Consider the following 24,507-nt stretch of genomic DNA (forward strand, 5'->3'; position numbering starts at 1 on the left):
AAGCCTGACAAGCTGCATCACTGTAAAAGTTATTTGCTGAGTTTTCTTCCAAGCCTTATGAGGTGCTGAACTTTGCCACATGTGCACCAGATAGTATTCAGCAGCTGTCAGTGGCCAGAATGTTATTTTTATCCCAAGTTTACTGTTTGCTCTACACACCAAGTGTCTAAGGAAGAGATTATTTGTTAGTAATGTTAGGGAGCAAATAGGCTCATATGAGATGATGCTGTTAGCCCAGCATGTAGTCCACAATTTTTGAAAAACTTTAAAAGAAAATTTCCGAAATTACACTTGGACTAGTTTAGTGGCATTTACAGGTCTATCATGAAAGTCATAAAACAATTGATTATATCAGTAAGTGGCACTTTAATCAATAGCAACATGGATTACAGCCTTAACAAGATTGGGGGCCAGCAGTTGGGTTAATTAAAAATGACATAGAGTTTCTCTGCAACAACAGTAAACTGACATCTGATAGAAGCAGCATATCAACAGGTATGTTGTGCATTAACCACACCCCGGGTCCAACTTCACATGCGACAGCGACAAGAGCAGACCACTGGATGAAGACGGGAGGGTGAAGTGGTGGAGGAGGAGGAGGGAGGGAGTTGCATTCAGATATAAGCCCTGTGGTTGTCTCTTAACAGTCAGTTAATCAATGTGCCTGTTGATGGCAATATGGTCATGCACGCAAATATTGTGATAAAGAGGCACATAAGCCCAATATTTATTTCCTTATGTTTACATATTGTGTTTACTAGATTCCCACATAGATTGTCATACATGAAACACGTGTGTCATTTATTACTGAAATTAATCAGCTTAAAACACTTAAACTGATCATATGATTAAATCTATATCCACCTGTTGGTTGTTTATCTTTCATACCTTAGTAATTATTCTTTATTTACAGTTTATTCAATGTACATTTTAACATCTATAGAGTAATAACTCTCTTTAAGATTGCCTTTCACTAGTTGACTATGGTAAATGTGCTACCCTCTCAAAAATCAGGTAAATTTATTATTTCCACTTATTTGTTTTTATTTTCTAGACTTCTGATTTTACTAATATATGTGACATTTCCATATTTATTGGACTGGAATTCAATGTGTGCTATGACACTTTACTTATTATAAAAATAAAGCAATAGGAAAATCTGATTCAGTAACAATATAAATGTAACACAGTATGTGTTGTAAATTCTATGCAGTCTTGTGATTTGATGATATCACTTCAGCAGACATCATTACAATTTCAGTTTACGTTATTGAATATTACTGTCCAAAATAATCAGATGCACAGAAGAAAGAAAAGTGTAGGCTGAAGAAATATACAATTCTGTGCTAGCAAAATATTGAGTAACATGAAAATTAATCATATTATGATATGTGTCTGGTAGTTTGTAAGTGTCCAATGGCTAACTGGTAATAAAAATGATCACTATACACTGAGCTAAATTATTGTGTTTGTCTATTGAAAGATGTCTTAAACCCTCAAAATAATATTGCAAAATAATATGATTATTCAAATACCCTTGCCCAGACACATACTGCCTTATTTCAGTGCTCCTTCTGCGTGACTCCCTTATAATAACATGCATATCACTGGTGGGAGCAGTGCTGTCACAAGGTTTGTTCTATGCATCAAGACCTGTGCCAAAATGGCTTAATGAGCTGATAACATCACCAGCAAGCCGTTTATTAATGTATCCAACCAGTTTACCCTCACAACAGGTATTTATATCATTATTATTATTCTTTCCTTTCTCAGACCTTATGTCTGGTTACAAATGGAAAGTGACGTGTACCTCGATCAAGCGTGACTTCCTTTTAACAGTACGGTATATGTTACGTTGCATTTAGGAACTTTAGGGTAATTGAACATGTATCAATAATTACAGATTTCTGTAGTTGTATATATAAGTTTGGATGTAGCTGTATTGCGTTGATGTACTGGTGGATATTGTGTGGTATGACCCCTGTAGTTGACAGTATAATTGGTATAATGTCAATTTTATCCTGATGCCACATGTCCTTGACTTCCTCAGCCAGTTGGATGTATTTTTCAATTTTTTCTCCTGTTTTCTTCTTTATATTTGTCGTATTGGGTATGGATATTTTGATTAGTTGTGTTGATTTCTTCTTTTTATTGGTGAGTATGATGTCAGGTTTGTTATGTGATGTTGTTTTATCTGTTATAATGGTTCTGTTCCAGTATAATTTGTATTCATCATTCTCCAGTACATTTAGTGGTGCATACTTGTGTGTGGGAATGTGTTGTTTTATTAGTTTATGTTGTATGGCAAGTTGTTGATGTATTATTTTTGCTACATTGTCATGTCTTCTGGGGTATTCTGTATTTGCTAGTATTGTACATCCCGCTTGTTATGTGATCTACTGTTTCTATTTGTTGTTTGCGAAGTCTGCATTTATCTGTTGTGGTATTGGGATCTTTAATAATATGCTTGCTGTAATATCTGGTGTTTATTGTTTGATCCTGTAGTTCAATCATGAATCCTTCCATCTCACTGTATATATTGCCTTTTCTTAGCCATGTGTTGGATGCGTCTTGATGGATGTGTGGCTGTGTTAGATGATACGGGTGCTTACCATGTAGTGTTTTCTTTTTCCAATTTACTTTCTTCGTATCTGTTGATGTTATGTGATCTAAAGAGTTGTAGAAGTGGTTATGAAATTGCAATGGTGTAGCCAATGTATTTATATGAGTGATTGCTTTGTGTATTTTGCTAGTTTCTGCTCGTTCTAGAAAGAATTTTCTTAAATTGTCTACCTGTCCGTAATGTAGGTTTTTTATGTCGATAAATCCCCTTCCTCCTTCCTTTCTGCTTAATGTGAATCTTTCTGTTACTGAATGTATGTGATGTATTCTATATTTGTGGCATTGTGATCATGTATTATTATTATTATTATATTTACTATTACTGTCAATAATGCTGTGGTTTTTATTTATTAAATTTAGTATTTGCAAATAGTCACAACAAGCTTATATGGATCTTTTCTGTTGTTTGTTTTACCCAGTCTGTTGCACCAACTGAATTTCCATACTTTTAAAACCTGTGTCATTTCCTTTCCTTCCACTTAAACTGAAAACCTGATACTGTTCATTCACCATTAAAATTGATCTTTTTTATGTCACTTGCATCAATTTGTGCCTTTCATGATCTTATTGTGTATATTTTATATATAATAACAATACAAAAAGATATATTGCTGCTCACAACATAGAGGAGGCACCAAGTGGGAAACAGGCTTGTTATTTTATTTATTTTTTTTTTATTTTATTTATCCATCCATTGACAATAAATATTGTATGGATGTTATCAAGGGTACATGTAAGGCATTTCAAAGAAATGGGACACAAACAATATATACGTAAAAAAGTACAAAACAAAATAATACAATGAAGTTAATAATAATACAATGAAATTAATATAGCCTATATACATCCCTGCTTGTTATTTTAAATGCATAGTCTGTTTTTCATAAGGCTTTAGTTTTGTCCTCCCTAAATGGCAAGTCCTTATATACACAACACTGCTGAAGTATATATTTACATCACACAACAGCTGTCCTGTAATTATGTAAATGTAATGAATGATTAGGTACAGATAGAGTATTTTCCATTTGCCTTTATAAATATCATCAGAAAAAATTTATTGACCTACATAGTCATTTACAGAATAAAAACATTGTTCTACTAGAATTTTTTTAAATTCTGTTTTAAATTTGTTATCATCTTCTAACTGCCTGATGTTGACTGGCAGTGCATTGTACAGTTTTGCACCGATATGGCTCACATGCCTTTGTGTATTCATTCTTTTTGTTTGCTGAGTATGGAGTGCTGCTCTATTACAGGTATTGTAGTTATGAAAGTCAGCATTTGTCTGAAAATCTGCAATGTGGGTCCTGACATACAATACACATTTGTATATGTATAATGATGGTATAGTGAGTATTCTAAGCTTTTTGAATATGAGTTTGCAGTGTGTCTGTGGATGACTGTGAGTTATTATTCGGATGGCCCTCTTCTACAACAACAAAATTTGTTTTAGGCGCCCCATTGTGGAACCCCAAAATATTATTCTGTATGTGGCAAGAGATTGAAAATAGCCAAAAAATGCCATTCTGGCACCCTCTGAGGTACAACCATTTGCAATAATTCTGAGGGCAAAACAGGCTGAATTAAGTTTCTGTGCAAGTTTTATTACATGGTCATTAAAATTTAAGTTTTCATCCACATGAATCCCCAGCAATTTTGTGGATGTCACTCTGTCTAAGGCTTTGTCACCCCACACCAGATCAAGATTTACATTTTGACATCTTTTCCCTAACTGCATATAATTTGTTTTATTTACATTCAATGTCAACCTGTTTGTATTGAACCAAGAGTGGATGTAATTTAGTACTTAATCAGCAGTTGTTGGTAGCAATTGCTTTGGTGCCCTTATTATCACACTAGTATCATCTGCAAATATTATTGCTTTGGCTGCATCATCTGAGGTGTGAAAATCATTTATATAGACAAGAAACAATCTGGGCCCTAGGGTGCTGCCTTGTGGTACTCCTATTTCTACATTTTTTGCCTCTGATACTGAATTTATTTGTTGATGTCAGTCCTACAACCTGTGTTCTGTTTTTTAGGTATGATTCAAACCATTTTTTCCTATCCCATGTATACCCAACACTTCTTTAAAAAAGACTGCTGGATGTTGTTTAACTGCCACCGGCTAAGTCCTTCAATCAGAGGTAGACAAAACACACACACACACACACACACACACACACACACACACACAAATGAACACTTTTACCTCCATGTGGTAACAGCCTGCTGTGACTGCATCCGAGGTCAGCAATGATCTTCGCTGGAATGGGTAGTGGAGGTAAAATGAGTCATGTACTAGGGAAGGGAATGGGTAGCAGTGTGAGGGTGGGGGAAGATGCCAGCACTGCTTATGGGAGTGTGCAGGAATGTGATGGGGACAGGATAGTGGGCTACTAGGTGAAGCATAAGGAGGTGTCTGAGATAAGCAATGGTCTTTGTTGGGGTGAGTATTTGCGCAGAGAAGAGGTGTGGAGTGGAGAGGGGGAGAGATAGCAGGCAAGGAATGGGGAAAGATGTTAACAATACCTGCAGGAGTGTGCAGGGACATAGTAGTGGGCTGCTAGAGGTGCAGCATCAGGAGGCTGTGCTTGAGGAGGGGAGAGGGAGGGGGGGGGGGGGGGTAAAGGGTTGAGAAGAGAAGTAGAAATGGAAAAAAGATTATACAGGTGGGCTGGTGGGATAGAAGATGTGTGTAGGGTGGGAGTAGGGAAGAGGATAGGTGGATGGAGGACAGGTGCTAGTGAAGATTATTCAGACAAACGATGTGTTACAGTGAGAGTTGCCACCTGCACAGTTCGGAAAACCTGGTGTTATTCGAGAGAAGCCATATGGCACAGGCTATGAAGCAGTCTTTGTAGTTGAGCATATTGTGTTGGGTGACATGCTCAGCAACTGTGTGGTCCAGCTGTTTCTTGGCCAAAGTTTGGCAGTGGCCATTCATGCAGATATAGAGCTTGTTGGTGGCAATGCCCACATAGAATCCATCACGGTGATTGCAGTTATGTTCATAGATCACATGGCTACTTTCACAGGTGTCCCTGCCTTTGATAGGATAGAAGATGCCTGTGACAGGACTGTAGTTGGTGGTAGTGGGAGGATTTATTGGACAAGTCATGCATCTAACTCTATTGCAGGGATGTAACAATATTATTGGTGTGACTCGCCGATCTTTCAAAGTACCATCACACATTTACGCGCGTCCTCTACATGTGGTGCTGTCTGCCAGCCATGCAGCAGCAGCGCCAACTAAGCGGCCAGCCAGCCAGCGGCCGCTAGACTCAGACTCATTTATGATTTGACTGTTAAAGTGTACACATGTCTTACTTTGTTTACTCGATCTGTGACTTTCATGTATTGTGTCGTCCTTGAAATATATTTGTTCAACTTGAAGTTATAACAATTATAAGAAGGAAAGTTGCTACTCACCATGTAGTGGAGATACTGAGTCGCAGATAGGCACAAAAAAAAAAAAAAAAAAAAAGGTTTTCACACTTAAATCTTTCAGCCAATGGCCTTTGTGAACAATAGAAACACATATGTACACACACACTCATGCAAACACAGCTCACACACACAACTGCAGTCTCAGGTGTGGTTTCAGTTGCCTGAGATTGCAGTTGTGTGTGAGAGTTGCGTTTGCGTGAGTTTGTGTGTGCATATGTGTGTATATTATTGACAAAGGCCAATGCACACACAAACTCACGCAAACGCAACTCTCACACACAACTGCAATCTCAGGCAACTGAAACCACACCTGAGACTGCAGTTGTGTGTGTGAGCTGTGTTTGCATGAGTGTGTGTGTACATATGTGTTTCTATTGTTCACAAAGGCCATTGGCTGAAAGATTTAAGTGTGAAAACCTTTTTTTTTTTTTTTTTTTTTTGTGCCTATCTGCGACTCAGCATCTCCACTGTATGGTGAGTAGCAACTTTCCACCTCACAATATTATTACATCCCATCCTGGATTTTCTATTGCAGGGATATGACTTGTAGGGCCAGTGGTTGGGAGCAGGTGTGAATTATGATCAGACAAGGATATTGCACAGGTTGTGGTGGCATACCACTGTGGCAGAGGTGGGGAAGGTATTTCACATTTCAGAACACAACAACTGGTAGTCGAAACCCTGGTGAAGAACGTGATTCAGTTGCTCCAATCCTGGATGGCACTGAGTCACAAGCAGTATGTGCCACTGTGGCCAGACAGTGGATATGTGGGCAATGGTAGATGAATTGGAGGACAAGACATGTTAGATCTGTCTCTGGACAAGGCTGGGAGGGTAATTTCAGTCTGTAAAGATCTCAGTGAGAACTGTGGCATATTAGGGGTGGGACTTCTTGTCAGTACAGATATGGTGGCCAAGGGTGGATAGGCTGTGTGGAAGGTATTTTTGGTATGGAATTGGTTGAAGCTGTCAAATTAATGGTACTGCTTGTGGTTGGTAGGGGTGAGGTGGGTGGAAGTACTAGTGTAGCCACCTTTGGGGTGGATCTCGACAATGAGGAAGGCAACTTCTTGGACTGAGGAGTGCCAAGTGAAGCAGATGGGGGAGGAGGTGTTGAGGTTCTGGGGGCATGTGGATTAAGTGTATCTCACACTTAGTCCATATCATGAAGATTTCAGCAACAAATCTGAAACAGGTGAGCCGTTTGGGATTCTGAGTCATTAGGAAGGGTTCCTCTAGATGGTCCGTGGAAAGGTTGGTATATGGTGGTGCCTTGTGGCTGCCCATTGCTGTACCACAGATCTGTTTTAGTGATGACTTCAAAGGAGATGCAATTCATATATAATAAGTTTATGTCTCCTCTACCATACTTTGTTTTCTTTGGCAGTCATATTGTTTCCTTCAGTAAGTATATTCGTTTGATTACACATTCATTTTGAGGCTCAGTACATGTTTCAGATGTAATTTCTGGTCACAAGTTTATTTATTTATGTTTGTGATAATTTCCTACAAAAATATGCAGCATGTCACATTCCAAAAGATTACACAATCAACAAAACAGTATAGAAATAATGGCAAATAAAAATAAATTTGTGAATCTTAAATGCTATAAGGGAATGATACCCTAATTACATTACATACAGAATTACATCAAAATATTACACTAAATGAAATTTTATAATGACAGCCAACTAGCTGTGACTAACACATGGCTTGCCTACATGTTTGTTGATTATGGTTGTGTCACAGTGCTAAGGACTTCAATAGAAAGTAACACAGAAGACCACATGCATGGCATCACACGTAAGAATGACACTGACAATGAATTTTAAAAATTGTCATTCGTACAAAAAGGAATCGAGTATGGCAAAGTCAAAATTAGTACACCTCTCAGAGCTTACTAGGGACAGGCAGCCATTTTAGTCATCAGCTCACACTCACACAGGGTGTTGCACATCTGTTACAGTGAGTTCAGAAATGATCCTGTTCAAGATATGACAGGAAAAATCTGTGACATAACTGCAATGCAAAGTGGTGGGAGACTGTATTGGGACAGATCAAGCAACTGGATCATCCACAAGGGAATGACCTACGCAGTATAAGTTTGAGTGCAGAAGTGTCTTAATTATGGACTAGGATGTTTTGTAGGTCAAGTGGATGATAGTACACCACTTCCCTTAATCTTGGGGCATAACAAAAAGTAGACAAAGTCCTGGCAAAATATGATGTTCAGTTTTACATGTTCTGATGATACCTCATGATAGGGGAAGTACTGGCTAGTGGTCAATTCATAGTTGCAGTGGGTTTGTTGATGTAATTGGAACAAATAATGAATGCAATCTGTTTATGAGTCGACTGGATAGAATGTTGTCCATGAATGGAGACTCTGGCAAGGTTGTCAGTATTTTCAGTTAACACCTTATAATGTTGTGATGCTTCTGGGAACAGTCTTAAACACTTAACTTTCATATTTACTTTTCATCAAATCGACAGTCCTTAAAAAAAAAAAAAAAAATTTAAAAATACACAACTTTCTTTTTTGAAATATGCCTTGTACCCATCAACAAAGTTTTTGTGGTACAGTAAATAATAAATGAAATAGCCAATTTGTTGGATTTTATCTTTCACTTATTTATTTCTATAAAGACATACACAGATTTATTGTCACAAGATCTCATCCAGGTCTGGCACGATACTGACTGATCTCTTGTGTCTGTCACCATTGGTGCTTCTATAACATGCAACAATTACAAAAGTTTTCATATATGATTTGAATTGTACTTAATTAAACTTACAGTTGAAAGCCATGTGCTTTCACAAGACTCATTACAGAACCTAGTTTGAAAAATAGTGGCAAAAAGTTTGATATAATTAGTATATTGAAATAAATTGGTTTTCATATTGAAATTTTGTGAAATATTCACTGCTACAATTGATTGACTACATTCTTTAATTACTCTGTAATTACAACATGAATTTTGATACTAACATGATTTCAGTGTCTTTACATTGAGTTCTATCATTATTATTACTGCTTCTTTGTATCCTGACTTACAAGCAATATTCTCTGTGAGTATTTACATTTGGTCTAATATACTTTATATAATCGCTGGCAGGTCGATAGACACACAAACAAACACAAACATACACACAAAATTCTAGCTTTCGCAACAAACGGTTGCTTCATCAGGAAAGAGGGAAGGAGAGGGAAAGACGAAAGGAAGTGGGTTTTAAGGGAGAGGGTAAGGAGTCATTCCAATCCCGGGAGTGGAAGGACTTACCTTAGGGGGAAAAAAGGACGGGTATACACTCGCACACACACACATATACAGACACAAGCAGACATATTTAAAGACAAAGAGTTTGGGCAGAGATGTCAGTCGAGGAGGAAGTGCAGAGGCAAAGATGATGTTGAATGACAGGTGAGGTATGAGTGGCGGCAACTTGAAATTAGCAGAGATTGAGGCCAGGTGGGTAACGGGAAGAGAGGATATATTGAAGAGCAAGTTCCCATCTCTGGAGTTCGGATAGGTTGGTGTTGGTGGGAAGTATCCAGATAACCCAGACGGTGTAACACTGTGCCAAGATGTGCTGGCCGTGCACCAAGGCATGTTTAGCCACAGGGTGATCCTCATTACCAACAAACACTGTGCCTGTGTCCATTCATGTGAATGGACAGTTTGCTGCTGGTCATTCCCACATAGAATGCATCACAGTGTAGGCAGGTCAGTTGGTAAATCACGTAGGTGCTTTCACATGTGGCTCTGCCTTTGATCGTGTACACCTTGCGGGTTACAGGACTGGAGTAGGTGGTGGTGGGAGGGTGCATGGGACAGGTTTTACACCGGGGGCAGTTACAAGGATAGGAGCCAGAGGGTAGGGAAGGTGGTTTGGGGATTTCATAGGGATGAACTAACAGGTTACGAAGGTTAGGTGGACGGCGGAAAGACACTCTTGGTGGAGTGGGGAGGATTTCATGAAGGATGGATCTCATTTCAGGGCAGGATTTGAGGAAGTCGTATCCCTGCTCGAGAGCCACATTCAGAGTCTGGTCCAGTCCCGGAAAGTATCCTGTCACAAGTGGGGCACTTTTGTGGTTCTTCTGTGGGGGATTCTGGGTTTGAGGGGATGAGGAAGTGGCTCTGGTTATTTGCTTCTGCACCAGGTCGGGAGGGTAGTTACGGGATGCGAAAGCTGTTGTCAGGTTGTTGGTGTAATGGTTCAGGGATTCCGGACTGGAGCAGATTCGTTTGCCACGAAGACCTAGGCTGTAGGGAAGGGACTTGTGCCATAAAGCTCTTCTCAGTTTAGTCTGTTTCAATACTTCTTCAATAGTTACTCAATCTGCCCATCTAGTTTTCAGTATTCTGCAGTTGCAATAACTTTCATAAAAGACTTCCTACACTTAAATTTTTATTTTATATAATTACAATGTCATTTCTGACCCCAGGATGAGATGGACTCTTCCTTTTTAACCTTTCTCAAACTAAGCCTCCCTGTTCCTCAACTAAGGAACTTGTAAGCTCCTCCCCTACTATACTGTCACTGGGTGTTATCTTTTGTCCTTGTCCAAATGTGTGGGTTGCATAGGCAGCAAGCTCACAAAGTTTACTGGTAGGACCCACACACTAAGATACATCATTCAATAAATTCATATAAAAAATGCAGAAACCTTAGATACACATACATCTCACACATCCCAAGAAATGGAAACAATTTCTTTTTGTATGTAGTTTAATGAAAATGAGATTATTAATGTAAAAAAGAAAACAAAAAAATGATCTCACACAGTCAAACAAAACATTCACAAATATCCCTCAAGAACGCAAAAAAATTAAACAAATACACTTACAAAATAAATCCAGTTACAGTCTGAAAATGGTAAAAAAAATGTCAAAATGTTGATAGTGATTTATCAAAAACTTTAGTAAATCTGTACAAAACATAACATCAATTGCAATTCAAAAACTCTCAGTGTATGCCACACAATAAAAAAAGCACAGAAAAACAATAGCTATAATTAATAAACCGTTAGCAAAACTGTGTTGCAATTTTCATGTGTATTTGTAACCATTTAATAAAATAAGGGCTTAATACAACCATTCCTCCCAGAACAATTAAAAAATTATTAATTTAAGTGAAAAGTGCATCAAAGTATGTGAGTAAAAACAATAAAAAATATCAAACATGACCCTTATAGCATATAACAACAACATATTATCTGATCATTATGCATCACAGTGAGTACAGAAGCATCACAGCAGAAAAATGTATACAGTCTCTGCACTGTAAAATCACATAGATATACATAAAAAGTTCTTCCTGTTGTCTTGTCCACTGCATTTTCATACTGTCAATTTAAAGTTGCACATGAACTTCAACTTATCTCCACACAGAGCTATAACACATGCAACAATCATGTAGCCATTTTTAAGGACAGTCTAGGTAACATACAATTCTTAACACTATGACTCACAGTTCTGTTGACTTTTATAACACAGGGAATTTATAAACATAACACTGACAGAGCAAAGTCATTCACTTCTATGATATAGCTTTACATTTTCAATATCATTTCCCAGAGTTAATGTATTCTAAAGGTAAATAGTTTGGATGCAAAATTTTATTTACATGAAATGACCCAGTACAATAATGATGGAACTTCTGAATTTCATTGGTTATCTCAGAAGTCTTCATATGTGTGCTCATGAGAACTCAGTCATCAACTTTATAAACAACAGGTTTCACTATTTCATCAAGCATCTTCTTTCTTCCATAATCTTTCTTGTTCATGTGTTGTAGGCCCTCGTAATGCAGCTCTTCAGTTGAAATATTGTCTCTTGATGGAAAATTTATAAATTGCTTAAAAATACTAGGCAGTATTTAATCAAATAAAACAGTGCAAAGTGACTAACCTGTATCATCATGGCACAGGCTACTTATAATAGTCTCAAAGTCCAATAACTTTTTGTATCACTCTTTAAATTGTTTCCACCATATGCACAAAATAAACATTCGAGTTTACTCTGTACACACTCCATTGGATTGGAAGCTAGTGTATAGTGAGAATTAAGGGTATGTTTAACATTACTCTTTCCACATTGCTTCTCTAAATTGTGGACCATGACCACTAAGAAAGGACTGACAAAATAACAAAATAGTCATCTTCTAATTTCATGAGCAAAATTTTGCTGGTGGCTTTGCATAATGGATAAAACTTTAAATATTTTGAGAACAATTCCAAAATAACCATTATCTGCCATAAAATTTCCTCTGAAACATGGTAGCGGTCAATGCAAGTCAGTTGAAATAGTGCCACCTGGTTTACGTGGGGTTGTACTGTGCATTAGTCCTTGGTGCTGCTCAGGTCACACTTTAGGTATCTGCCATACATTGCATATCTTCAAAATTGTGCAGACTTTCTTCACCATGTTGTTTAGTATACTATACTTCTGTAATTTTAGCATACATTTGCTTAGTCCTATATGTGTGAACGTAACTTACACAAGATCTTCAGTAGCATGTCATGAATACAGACTCTCCATTGATCAGAATTAATATTGTATCTTCGAAACAAAATTCCCTCTTCTTTCAAATAATAGCTTATAAATTTTGTCTCATTCAGACCATTATATTTATACTTCACCATTTTTACGTAGTTCTCTACATCTTACAAGGATTTGATAGTTTGTAATAATTTCTGGATGAACTTTTCTCCTTCAACAGCTTTTATAAAATCTGTATATCTTTCTGTGTTAAAGAATGCCACATTTTGAGATAGGTACAACACTGTCAATAGAGTGTTAATCTTTCCAGGCATATATCTTATTTGAAATCCAATATTTGTATTGTTGGTGCACAGTGCATAAGATGCTTGTGCACAGGACAACAGCTATTAGAAAAGATAATGCTTTATGGTCAGTCATTATAACTGTATGCTTTCCCAAGAGATACAACTGGAATGTATAAAATCCCCAAGTGATAGTTAATGATTCTCTTTCTGTTACTGTATGCTTTTTCTTCCCTAACCTCAGTGATCGAGTCTCAGGTGCTGTTATTCTGTGTTCCGTACTTCCGTTAAAATCACACATCTGATACAATTCCACATTTATTGCATAATTCCTGGAGCCTGGTCCAAAATAAAAATCAAGTGACAAATCTGGCCGATGTAATAATTTTGCTTCGTGCAATTTAGATTTTGTGTGATTGAAAGCTTTTTGCTGTTCTTGTCCCTTCATCCACAATGTACCCATTTTTTACAGTTTCAGAGGTGTTAGTGTAGATAAGCAATATTTATCGGTGAATTTTCTGTATAAATTTGAGACTCAAAAACGTGATGTTTTACTATTTGGAACATTCTGATGCAGAAAATTTTCTGACAACATCTGTTTTACCTAAATCAGTTTTGATACCTTGTGGCGATATGGTGTGACATAAAAAACTTGATCTAATTTTTTGCAGATTTTCTTCCTCTCCAAATTAAATGTTACTCCCAATTTTCTGAAAGCTTGCAAAAGTTAATTAGCAGTCTCCAATTATTCTTCACATTACTCACAACTAATTATTATATATCATTGACATAGATGACAAACTTCTTTAATAATTTTTCCCTTAAAACTTTATCCAGAGCATGCATGAAAGCAGCTGTAGACACATTTAGTACATATAACATTAAACTGATAACTCCCTCTTTTATACAAAAAGTAGTGCATTTCCTGCTTTCCTTATCTAACTTCGCTTGCCAATAACTGCTTATGAGAACAAAGCTGGTAAAATATTTGACACCTTTAAGACATTGCAATAACTCCTCTAAATGTTTTGCTTAGTCTCTTTGTGATAAAACAGTTCTTTTGACTGATCTCTTGTCTAACACAAATCTTACAGATCCGTACTTTTTATCCACATGTATTGTGTTACAGTTGTAACTACCTTTCAGTAATATTCTGTCACAATATTAATTTAGTTTCAAGATATACAGCTTTGTGTTTTGCAGATGAAAAAGGATAACTTTTGCTGTGGACTGCCTCATGTCATGTTCTTTTCCTTTCAGTTTACATTTAAAACTTTTAATTAATCCTGGTGCCATAGAAAATACTGTAGGGTAATGATCAAGTACTTTCCCAACAAATCAGACATCTCTTGAATCTTCTTACAAATTTGACAAAGAACAACTTTTGCTTTTTCTCTCTTCTAGGTGCATTTTTCTTCTCTAACGTAGTAATGTTTATCTGAGTTTCAAATTCCTCCTTATCCATATTAGTACATCTTAAATTCATATGCACAGAACTCATTTCTTCCTTGTTGATGACCCTCTAAATGAAATTTTTCTTTATCATAACCCTTCTTAATTAATGGATCGCTTGCAGCAAAATCCACTTTACACTTATTCACTGACATGCCATCCATCCTGAAAATACATCCAACAGATAATGTTTGAACAACCAGGAAAATTATCTCGTATTCTTTTCCACTAAAGTTGAACTTCAGTAGTACGTGATTTTTAATTCCCCCCCTCTCAGCACTGACAATGAATATGCCACTCACAGGAAAAGATGGGAAGTGTGCCATCTTGTTTAGCTGTAGATACAATTTATTTAATAGTGTGCAGACCTGACTCTCTCTTTCCAGAAGCCCCTCAACATCAATACTGGAAACATTGATGTCAATGATGGGCATCACATATCTTCAGTAATTACATTGTCTCTCACATCAAGTTACCTCTTACATCACAATCTGTATCAGACAGAATATTATTTATTTAAGTGCTGACTCATTAACTACAGACCAAGTCTTTACTGAAATTTCATTTAATTTAACTGTGACAGTGGACAGGCATACATTTTTCATTCCCTCCTCTTCTAGCAGTCTGTCTTGAGTTTGTCTATCATTGTTCAGCTGATTATCCTCTTTATAATGATTACACTCATTATATTGTCTGCTATGTTTAAGTGTGGTCCATCTTCCCTTCTACCAAAGTGTTTTGATGGTCAATAATTAACTTCATAGTGCAAAGACAAAGCCAATTTACTGGATTACCTAAATATTTGTTTTCATGCTATTGTTTTCCCAAATATTCTCAAATGGTTACCTACGTCTGTGTGTAATTTGGTGGTGATGATGATGACAATGCTGTGTTAGTTGATTGATGTTCTGTGACCAGTATCACTTTTTTTTAAAAAAAAAAGTTTCAATTTTTTAAAAAGTTTCACATTTTTCTTATGCTTTGCTGCCACATGCATGAGCTCCATCTTTTAAATAGCTTACAACTGTGTTAACTTTCTGTCGTTTTGGGCAGATTTTAGGGAAAGCACTCTGAAATTGTTTGATGAGAATCACTGGATGTACACCACAAACTGATTTGAATTCCTGAAACGTTTTCATTTTTAAATTGTGATCCATAACAATTCCAAGTGTGGCAACAATGAAGTCAATACTCCATTCATTGAATACCATATTAGTTTCATTCTTCAAAACCTTGTGATCAAATTTCACTGTACTATTGACACAATTGCTGGTATCTTTTTAGATTTATCCAAAGCCTTTGACGTAATTTACCATACCATACTCCTTAAGAAGTTAGAAAATAAAGGTATAAGAGGAATTGCAAACAAATGGTTAGAATCTTACCTGTCAAACAGATTTCAAAAAGTTGAAATTAATTTTGAAAAAAAGAATACAACCACCCATCAATCTACTGTCCATTCCTCTGACACAATGCCTATTAGATATGGTGTGCCACAAGGCTCAATCCTGGGACCCATACTGTTTCTGCTATACATTGATGATATAAGCACGAAGCTTGCTACAGGACATACCACACTATTTGCCGATGACATGAGTATACTAATAACAGGTACTGATACAGAGGACCACAACCAAAAAATTAAACCACTTATGTTGTCACTCAGCAAATGGTTCAACGAGAACAAACTGATTATAAACATACAGAAAACAACGTACATCAACTTCAGACTCTCATCCCAAAAACAAGAAATGCCTGATGTGATTCTAAATAACCAAGAGCTTATGCGTGTGGACTCTGTCAAGTTTCTTGGCATGTGGCTTGAAGAAAATCTTAAGTGGGAGACTCACACAAATTATATCTCAAAAAAGCTCCCAACTGTGCGTTACATTTTAAGGATACTCAAAAAATCAGTCACAAAATCTGTTCTCATACATGTATATTATGCTTACTTCCATTCTACATTACAGTATGGAATCATATTTTGGGGGAACTCACCTGGAGGTAGATATATTTTCAAAATGCAAAAAAAGTCAATACGCATAATATGTAATCTAAGACATAATGAATCATCCAGACAACATTTCAAAACAAATGGCATTATGACACTGCCCTCTGCTTACATTTATAATATCGTCTCATTTGTCAAGTCATACCTGTTAAACAATGACTGCACACTAAAATTCAATGGAGATATTCATAACTATGCAACAAGGCAGCAATCTGACCTACATATGTGTCAGTCCAGAACTACCTGCTACCAAAAAAGTGTTTTAAATGTTGGGATACAAATGTATAACAATTTACCCAATGAAATCAAAGCAACAAAGAACCCAAGAGCCTTCACACATAAGTTAAAAAAATATCTCTTGGACCATTGCTTTTATGCAGTTGATCATTTTTTTGAAAGGGGTTAAAAATGTAAACAATATGATAAATGTTCAGTTAGGTCTGAAAATTATATACTATGCATGTCTATGAAATATACTGGATTATTATATACTGTGCATGTCTATGAAATACACTGGACTACTTTACTATTAAATTTGTATTGGCTGTTTATATTTTACCATACAACATTTGTATTTACTGTTTTGTTAAAGATAGCTAACTTCCTCATTGCAAAATAATGTAAAAGCAATTTATTAAAAATTACTTGCAAATATGTTCTCTTGACCTGTCCAATACCGTATGTACAATCTTACAATTCTATGATTTGTATTAACTGTTTTGTTTAAGATAGATAATTTCCTTGCTACAAAATAATGTAAAAATCGATTTGTAAAAATTACTTGTAAATAGCTCTCTTGACCTGTTCAATATCATATGTACAGCTGTACAATACTATGATTGCCTGGATCAATAAAAATACAATACAATACAATTGGATACCACTTTGCTAATGTCATTACATTTTGTTTCACGTTCTGTACAGTAAGCTCATACACCACACAGCATTTTTGTTGCAGCATTCACATTGCCAGTCACTTTTGCTTTACAGTAGCAATTTCTTGATTCTGCTGTCAGACCAAATCAGAAGTTTCAGTCTCATTCTCAAGCATGCTGCAACACAACACTTGCCGTACACTGGAATGTGCTGAAACAGGCCCAGAAACAAAGAGCAATGCACAATGCACTCTCAAATTCACAAAACATTATATAAATCAACAATACTTTCAAAAAACCACACACACGGGTTCATCATTTACTAAACTTAGTCAAAACTGGGACACCTGAGGCACACATATATCTCAAAACTATTAATTCCAAAAGCTAGCAACTGTACATCTTTCTCTTTTATATGTGTCTATCAGCTGTGCTCCACATTTCATAATTTATTAGTTCTTTTGAGCAAATTTTCCTTTGATGCAATAACAGTGTCATTGGTATAAAAGCTATAAATGTGAACTTGCATTTCTTCACCTGTCTTCTAAGGCAGTTCATAGCATCATTATTATTTCGCAAGTTCTACATTTCTGTGGAACCCCTAGGTTGGCTTCTACCAGTCATCCATCCTTTTGTAAATAATACCTGCCTGTACTTTAAAACCATAACTTATTCTATGAACTTGCAGCTTGCTGCAGGTGAAAAATAGATCCGCAACTTGTTTTGTAATTGAAAAAATGGTTGTAGCTCCATCATAAGTTGCACTGAGAAGTATCTTATTTTATTTCTTGATGGCAACTAGTTTCAGTCATCTGTGTCCACTTTCAAACCATCTGTATCATAAGTGTGACAAATACAAGTGATGGCCCATGTACAAAAACTGCCCCTACAGTAATGACTGAAGCAGCACTATGGCTGACTCAAAAACTGTAAACAGAATACACAGGATTGACATTTTTTAGTGTTCTATTTATGGTTGTTGAGATGCCCCTAGAGCCACATTGATCATCACTGCAGGGACAGTATTGTACATAGGCTATTGCCTGTATTTGTAATGTTCGTCCTATGTGCTCTATTTACTGTTGTTAAGTCGGTCATATTGCCACTTTGATCATCACTGCTGCGGCAGTTTTTATACATAGGCTATCACTTGTATTTGTCACACAATAGTGATGATTTGAAAATGGATATAAGTGTCCAAAACTAGTCATCATCAAGAAATAAAAAAAAGATACTTTTCAATGCAACTTATGACAGAGCTACAACCATTTATTTCAATAACTTCTTCTATTAGTGGATTGGTAATACATCCGACAACACCTACCTTCTGTAGTATTATATACCAGATCTATTGAAAATCTTAATAATTTTGAAGGAACGCCATCTACCTCAGGTACCTTATATCTTTCAGTGATTTGTCAAATTCTTCTCAGAATATCCACTTATCCATCTCCTTTCCATTTTTCATAATATTGTCACCAAGCTTCTTTTGTTGATGTAGCACTTCTATTTATTTCTATCAACTATTAGCCTTCTCTTCTCTATTTGGTACCAGGTAGACCCTCAGCTCATGATCTTCATACAGGTACTTCCCTTTCCTCCAAAGCTTTCTTTCATTTACTGTTTCTTCTGTATTATAGTCATGCATACTTCTACAGCTTTTGCATTTCTCCTTTAGCCATTCCTGCTTTGCACCTTTCACTACTGTCAGTCTCATACATTCCATTTCATGCACTGCATTTTTATATTTTCTTATTTCATCAATCAAATTTAACATATATCCTGTGTTATCCAAGTATTTCTGCAGGGATTTGCAATTTTTCCTGGATTTTCCTTTTCTGCCTTCACTATTTCATCTCTTAAAAAACTTCACATTTGTCTTTTATTGCATTAATCATCTTCTTTCAGTCAGTCATTGTGCAATGTTCTCATTCAAATTCTCAACAATCTCTTATTGTTTCAACTTATCCAGTTGAAGAGACTTATACCCAACAGAATGAAATCCCGTGCCCGTAAGAACTTAACATGGATCATGACACTGTGTATATAAATCTTGGCTGTGATAATTTGTTTGCTCTGCTGTTTATAGCAATTCAGCCCATTTCTATTTTCTTAATAATAATTAGACCTATTCCTACATTACCCTATTGTGTTTTGTGTTGATACCAGTAACCGAGCATCTGATCAGTAATTATATTGTTCCCACCACAGCAATGTAATTCTCACTGTATCTAACTTACAGCCATCAATTTCTCTTTTCAAGCTCTCTAACATACATACATGATTAAGGGATCTAACAGTCCATCAGCCCATTCTCCAACCTGCAGAAGACCAGCTTTCTTTTCTTCTGATGACTGCCACCTCCTCAGCAGTACCCCACCCAGAAATCTGTAAGGAAGTCTATTGTATCTCCAAAATGTTTTGCCCATCATTAAACATTACAGTGGAGCTGCATTTCCCTGTGAAATATATTTACTGTAGCTTCCCCTTGCTTCAGATGCACTATTGTTCAGATGTCAGCACCACTGAGGCACACAAACCACCACCATGAGTACAGGGAATAACTTTATTGTATGACTGAAGGACTGAAAATTCAACCATGTCTTTTTTTCTCAAAATGTTGAGATTTCACCTAATGTGTTTTGAGAGCACTACCTATAAACAATTTAGCACAGAAAGATAATATGTATACCCTTATCCATTGTAACCAGTTGCTTGCAAATGCTTATGTCAACTGAGAAATAATTTTTGTCAAAATGTCACTGGCAACAAAGATTAAAAAGGAAGTGGTGGGCTGGATGGCAGTATGACACTGGGATTGGAATGTTCCATGACACCAAGGCTATGGGCATAGGGAATGTTCATATACAATGCTGTAGCAGTCCATAATAACAATAATTTAAAAAATAAAAAATAAATAAAAAAACCATTTGGCAGTAATGATTCTGGAACTACGGAAGGCAATGGAGGAACTGATTTTATGTTGGGTGTAGGAAGGCATACAGTAGACAGCTGTTACAGATGTTGATCAACTAAGGTAAAGAATCTTTCTGTGGGAACTTTGAAGCATAATAGAGAGACCCGTAAAGAGGCTGTAGCACAATTAAAATAACTTGTGGCTTTTGATGGTTTTGCATGGAATGAATGGAAAGGAGTGTTATTGGCCAGCACAAGATGAGCACATAACACTTACTTTCATTGTGTGCTCACTAAGTGGCCATCAGTGAAGCACTGGTAAGCAATAAACAAATTGAACAGGGCATTTACATATATGAATATTTTATAAATGTTCACAATTGTGATGTAAGTGGCACAACTACAGGAAACAGTATCATTGCTGTCCTCTTCATTGGATCCAGAATCAGTGCTGCAGCTGATAGAAATGACTCTCTCTACAATTTGTTCCTCCAGTAGCCCTCCAGAGATCCACCATCCCGTGGCTACATTATTGATATGGCTCACAACTCGAGACCAGTGCTGTTGCGTAACACTTGCAATAAATTCTTTTGTAGCATTTCTGTCTCACTGATAACAATTTTTTATTATTTCTTGCCATGTAACTTTTTACCTGTGCTGATATACATATAATAAGATTGAAACGAGTGTGATATGGAGGAAAGCCAATCACACTATACCCTTTCACAGTTGACATTCATTGAACTGTTGGTGGTGTAGGAGGGGAAGCTGGCTTCTTGTTGTTGTTAACTGGGCAACAATATTTCGTCCTCTCCTCTGAGTCAAACTGATGAAAGTTGCAGGTGTGAATCTTTGGGAGCAAGCAGTTGTAAGTAAGAAGATGGTTTCACATCACAGGTTTAGGATAAGCCCAATGTTTTGAGGAGTTGGTGGAGCTAATGCTGGACTTCTGGAATAGAATTGTAAATCATAATGGTAAATAGTGTTGAGTCCTTCTCAGCATAACAAATAGTAAGGCCAGGATGGGTTTCTCAGCATCAATAGCTGATGTTCCAAACTATGAAGTTGGTGTCAATAGGAAGGGCTATAATGAAGGATGAAAAGTTGAGGTAGAGACATCTCTCTTGCAAAAGTACCTTGAAGCAGCCAAGTGGAAAGGGAGGAGGGTAACAGTTAGAGGGAAGCTGGAAACGGCTAAGACATAGTTTGAGAAAGTCATGTGTGTGCTTGGAGCTTATAGGTGCTGATCTTGGACTGGTCAGTAGGCTAGTGTGGATACCAAGCAAATGAGGACAGAGAATGTAATTGTGAAGAGAGTGAGCCAGGGAAAGGAGATCCTTGACAAATCCAGCAAACTTGATCAGGGTTGCAGGGTTGAATGCGAGTCTTTCTGATGGTGTTAGGTTTTCAGGGGTTAATTTGACAACTGACTTGTGAGTCTGGAGAGAGTTTATTTGGAAGTGGTGTATTCTTCCGTATGTGAAGTGTATTTTTGAGGTGTGGAAGGCAGAGTAGGTCAGTAGTGTATTGGTGTAGAAACAAGGGCACCCATATGATAGTTTGTAGTGGCACAGGGGTGGGGAAGATCTGGTGGTATAAGGTATTTTTAATATTTTGGAAGACAAATGGAGACAGAACATAAGAACTTAGTAGCACCATCTGAAGGAAAAAAAGTATGAACTATGTACAGAATTTGAATAATAACAGGTTTGCAATGATTACTTTAATTGCTGATGATAAGGTTATAGTTGTTGATAATGAAGTGCACATACAGAGAGGCACACATAGCACAACTGCAGTGTTATAGTCAACAATGCTAAATCCTTGGTGTTTAAATGAATGAACCTATTAGATGTAAAATAGTAACTGAATATAAATGGACAGGTAGTGAAAAATCATTGATCTTCATAATACATCTGTAGAGGTGAACTTCTTTCTCCTGGCATTATCCCATGTTTTCACAGGGTCAGCATGTTAATCTGTATTCGGCAGTGTTGGTAGTATAGGATGGCTCGATACCCTTCCTGCGATGAAATTTGTCTACCCCATCTGTCTATGTCTAGTGTTAACCCATGTGAAAGTGTGTGAAAGTTTTTGAAATGTTTGTGAATTATGTAACTGAGGTGGGATGTGGGCACCAGTCCAGTATTCACCTAGATGGATGTGGTAAACTGCCTAAAAACCACATACAAGCTGGCCAACATACTGGCCCTTGCTGTTAAGCCATGGGACTGATTCAATCTGGGTCCAAAATGACTCCCCAAATCCCAGAAATGTTGTGCTAACACATGCAGATATTCAGGCAAGTATATGAAGAACTCAACATTTGAAATAAAATAAAAAGATTGAGTTACACTGAGGCACAATGTTTAAAATGTTAGGGGAAAATGTAAGAAGAGAGCCTAAGATGGAATTTTAATAGCCATGACTATTATTTCTTTGCTGTTTTGAAATTAAACATATATTCGAAAAGACAATAAAGACATAAAACTGCAATCATAAAAAATGAGCTTTTGGTAAGAATGAATGGGGTACACAGAAAAAAAGGAATATATTTGCAGATCTGAAGACCTAAGAAAAAGACATCAGTATAATAAGATAATGATGAAGTCACTCATGTAGAATGAACAAAGACCGTTAGAATGACCAAGGAGAAGACTGAAAGGCTAACAGTGTGATTAAGTTGTAAACATTGTAACAGGCTTCCGAGTGTAATTTGTAGAGAGAGAAAAAAGAAGCAAGGATAGGAGACAAAAATGAAGAAGTGATTCCTCCTTATGGAAAAGAGAAAAAGGAGTCAGGTGGTGTGAAGAGGTCAAAAAAAGAGGCAAAGGCTATGGCAAGTTATGTACAACTCAAATAAAGCTCTACTTGGTTTATCTTCTCATTCTCCTTACTACCTTGTTCTGCTCAATTTGTTTCATCTGTTAAAGATAAGTGAAGCTATAGGTTAAAGAGACTTTGATGCAATAATTATTTAGGAGCTTTGTTATGAAAAATATTTTATTTATTTGTTTTCGTTCTCATTCCAGAGCACAGAGAATGATGACAATGAAGATAAGACCAATAGTCTAAAGACACCAGTTCCAAGTGAATGGAAACTTGCAGCTGTTATATTAGACCGTACTGGTGTTTACATAATGACTCTTACTTACATAATCCTACTTGCAGTTACAATTCCAAAATACTGATCTTGTGTATGGTTAATACATCCTTGTGTGAAAGTAGAATGAAGATCATCACAAAAATGTATGAAATATGTTTGAGGTTGTCAAACTGTAGATGGCAGATTTAAATAAAATGTACATCATTTTGAAGTTTTCAAAATTTTTCATCTCAAGATGTAACATAGATGCATTTTATACTCATTTATTAACTCATTTTAACTGAAATAGAGATCAGAAGTGATACATATTTGCTTCAATAGATAATGAGTGTTCCTCTTTTCATGTTATGCTTATATGAAATCAGATTTTTTATTGCTTCTTGTAAATATAAGAATACAAGGTAATACTGTACATAAAATTTAGCCATAGAATTTAGAACATAACTGTCTTCTTTGTTGACTACAAACTAATAATGACATGAGTACATAGTCTCTCCATCTTCTGGCATGTTGATAGTTCATGTTGGATATTAACATAAAAATTATGCTCTCATCAGCATACATCATCTGCATTACCAGGAAGATAAGAGCTCTCAGTGTGATGCTCAGCCACACAGATTGATAACAATTGCACTTACTTTGTGTTATCCTCCAGTTTGTTACACAAGTTATGTTCAGTAGAAATCTAGGCCTGCAATACTGATAGATGACATCTCCAACATTATAGCCTCATCAAAGCATATTCAAAATTAATAATTTTATAAATAATTAACTCAGCAAGGTAATTTCTGGAGCACAAAAGCTACACATCATCACCACATGCCAGTGATGGAGATAGAAATTCTTGCGAGAAAACTGAAATACTTAGCTTTGGTAACAACATGTGATTGTGCTGAATCCTCTGTAAAATAAAATGACACTAAATGTTTTCATTTTCTGTTCATTGTGCCAGTTGACAATTAGCCTTCACCATTTCTGTCCTAAGTCACAAAAACACCAAAGACAAGACCTCATGGCTTCTGCCACTTACGTAGGAACAAAAATATGATAGTCAGCTTGAAACATGGCATTTTTGTTTAGTTCATTTACAGTTAATTATTTGTTATTTCAGTAATTTTACTTTGCTTTTTTTTTACTTTGTATATTCCTGATTTAAAATTAAAATTAAAATTTTTTGTCACTTAAAAATTTAAAATTAAAATTTTTTGTCACCCTCTTCAGTAATACAGCTTAAAATTCAAATTTAGTACATAGTTTTTTATTTTCTGGAATATGATAAATTATT

At 36.3% G+C, this 24,507-nt stretch overlaps 1 protein-coding gene across 2 annotated transcripts in view; it reads left to right on the plus strand.

Moving 5' to 3' along the window:
- Window positions 1-24,154, plus strand: part of LOC126485166 (neuronal acetylcholine receptor subunit beta-3-like) — a 269,629-nt gene extending 245,475 nt beyond the window's left edge. For both annotated transcript variants that reach the window (XM_050108841.1, XM_050108842.1), the window contains exons 8-9: window positions 1,567-1,736; window positions 23,149-24,154. In XM_050108841.1, the coding sequence (XP_049964798.1) occupies window positions 1,567-1,736; window positions 23,149-23,307 (329 nt within the window). In that variant the 3' untranslated portion in view covers window positions 23,308-24,154. The remainder of the gene's footprint in view (window positions 1-1,566; window positions 1,737-23,148) is intronic.
- The last annotated feature ends 353 nt before the right edge of the window (window positions 24,155-24,507 follow it).

This window comes from Schistocerca serialis, chromosome 6 (assembly GCF_023864345.2).
Source record: "Schistocerca serialis cubense isolate TAMUIC-IGC-003099 chromosome 6, iqSchSeri2.2, whole genome shotgun sequence".
Taxonomy (NCBI): domain Eukaryota; kingdom Metazoa; phylum Arthropoda; class Insecta; order Orthoptera; family Acrididae; genus Schistocerca; species Schistocerca serialis.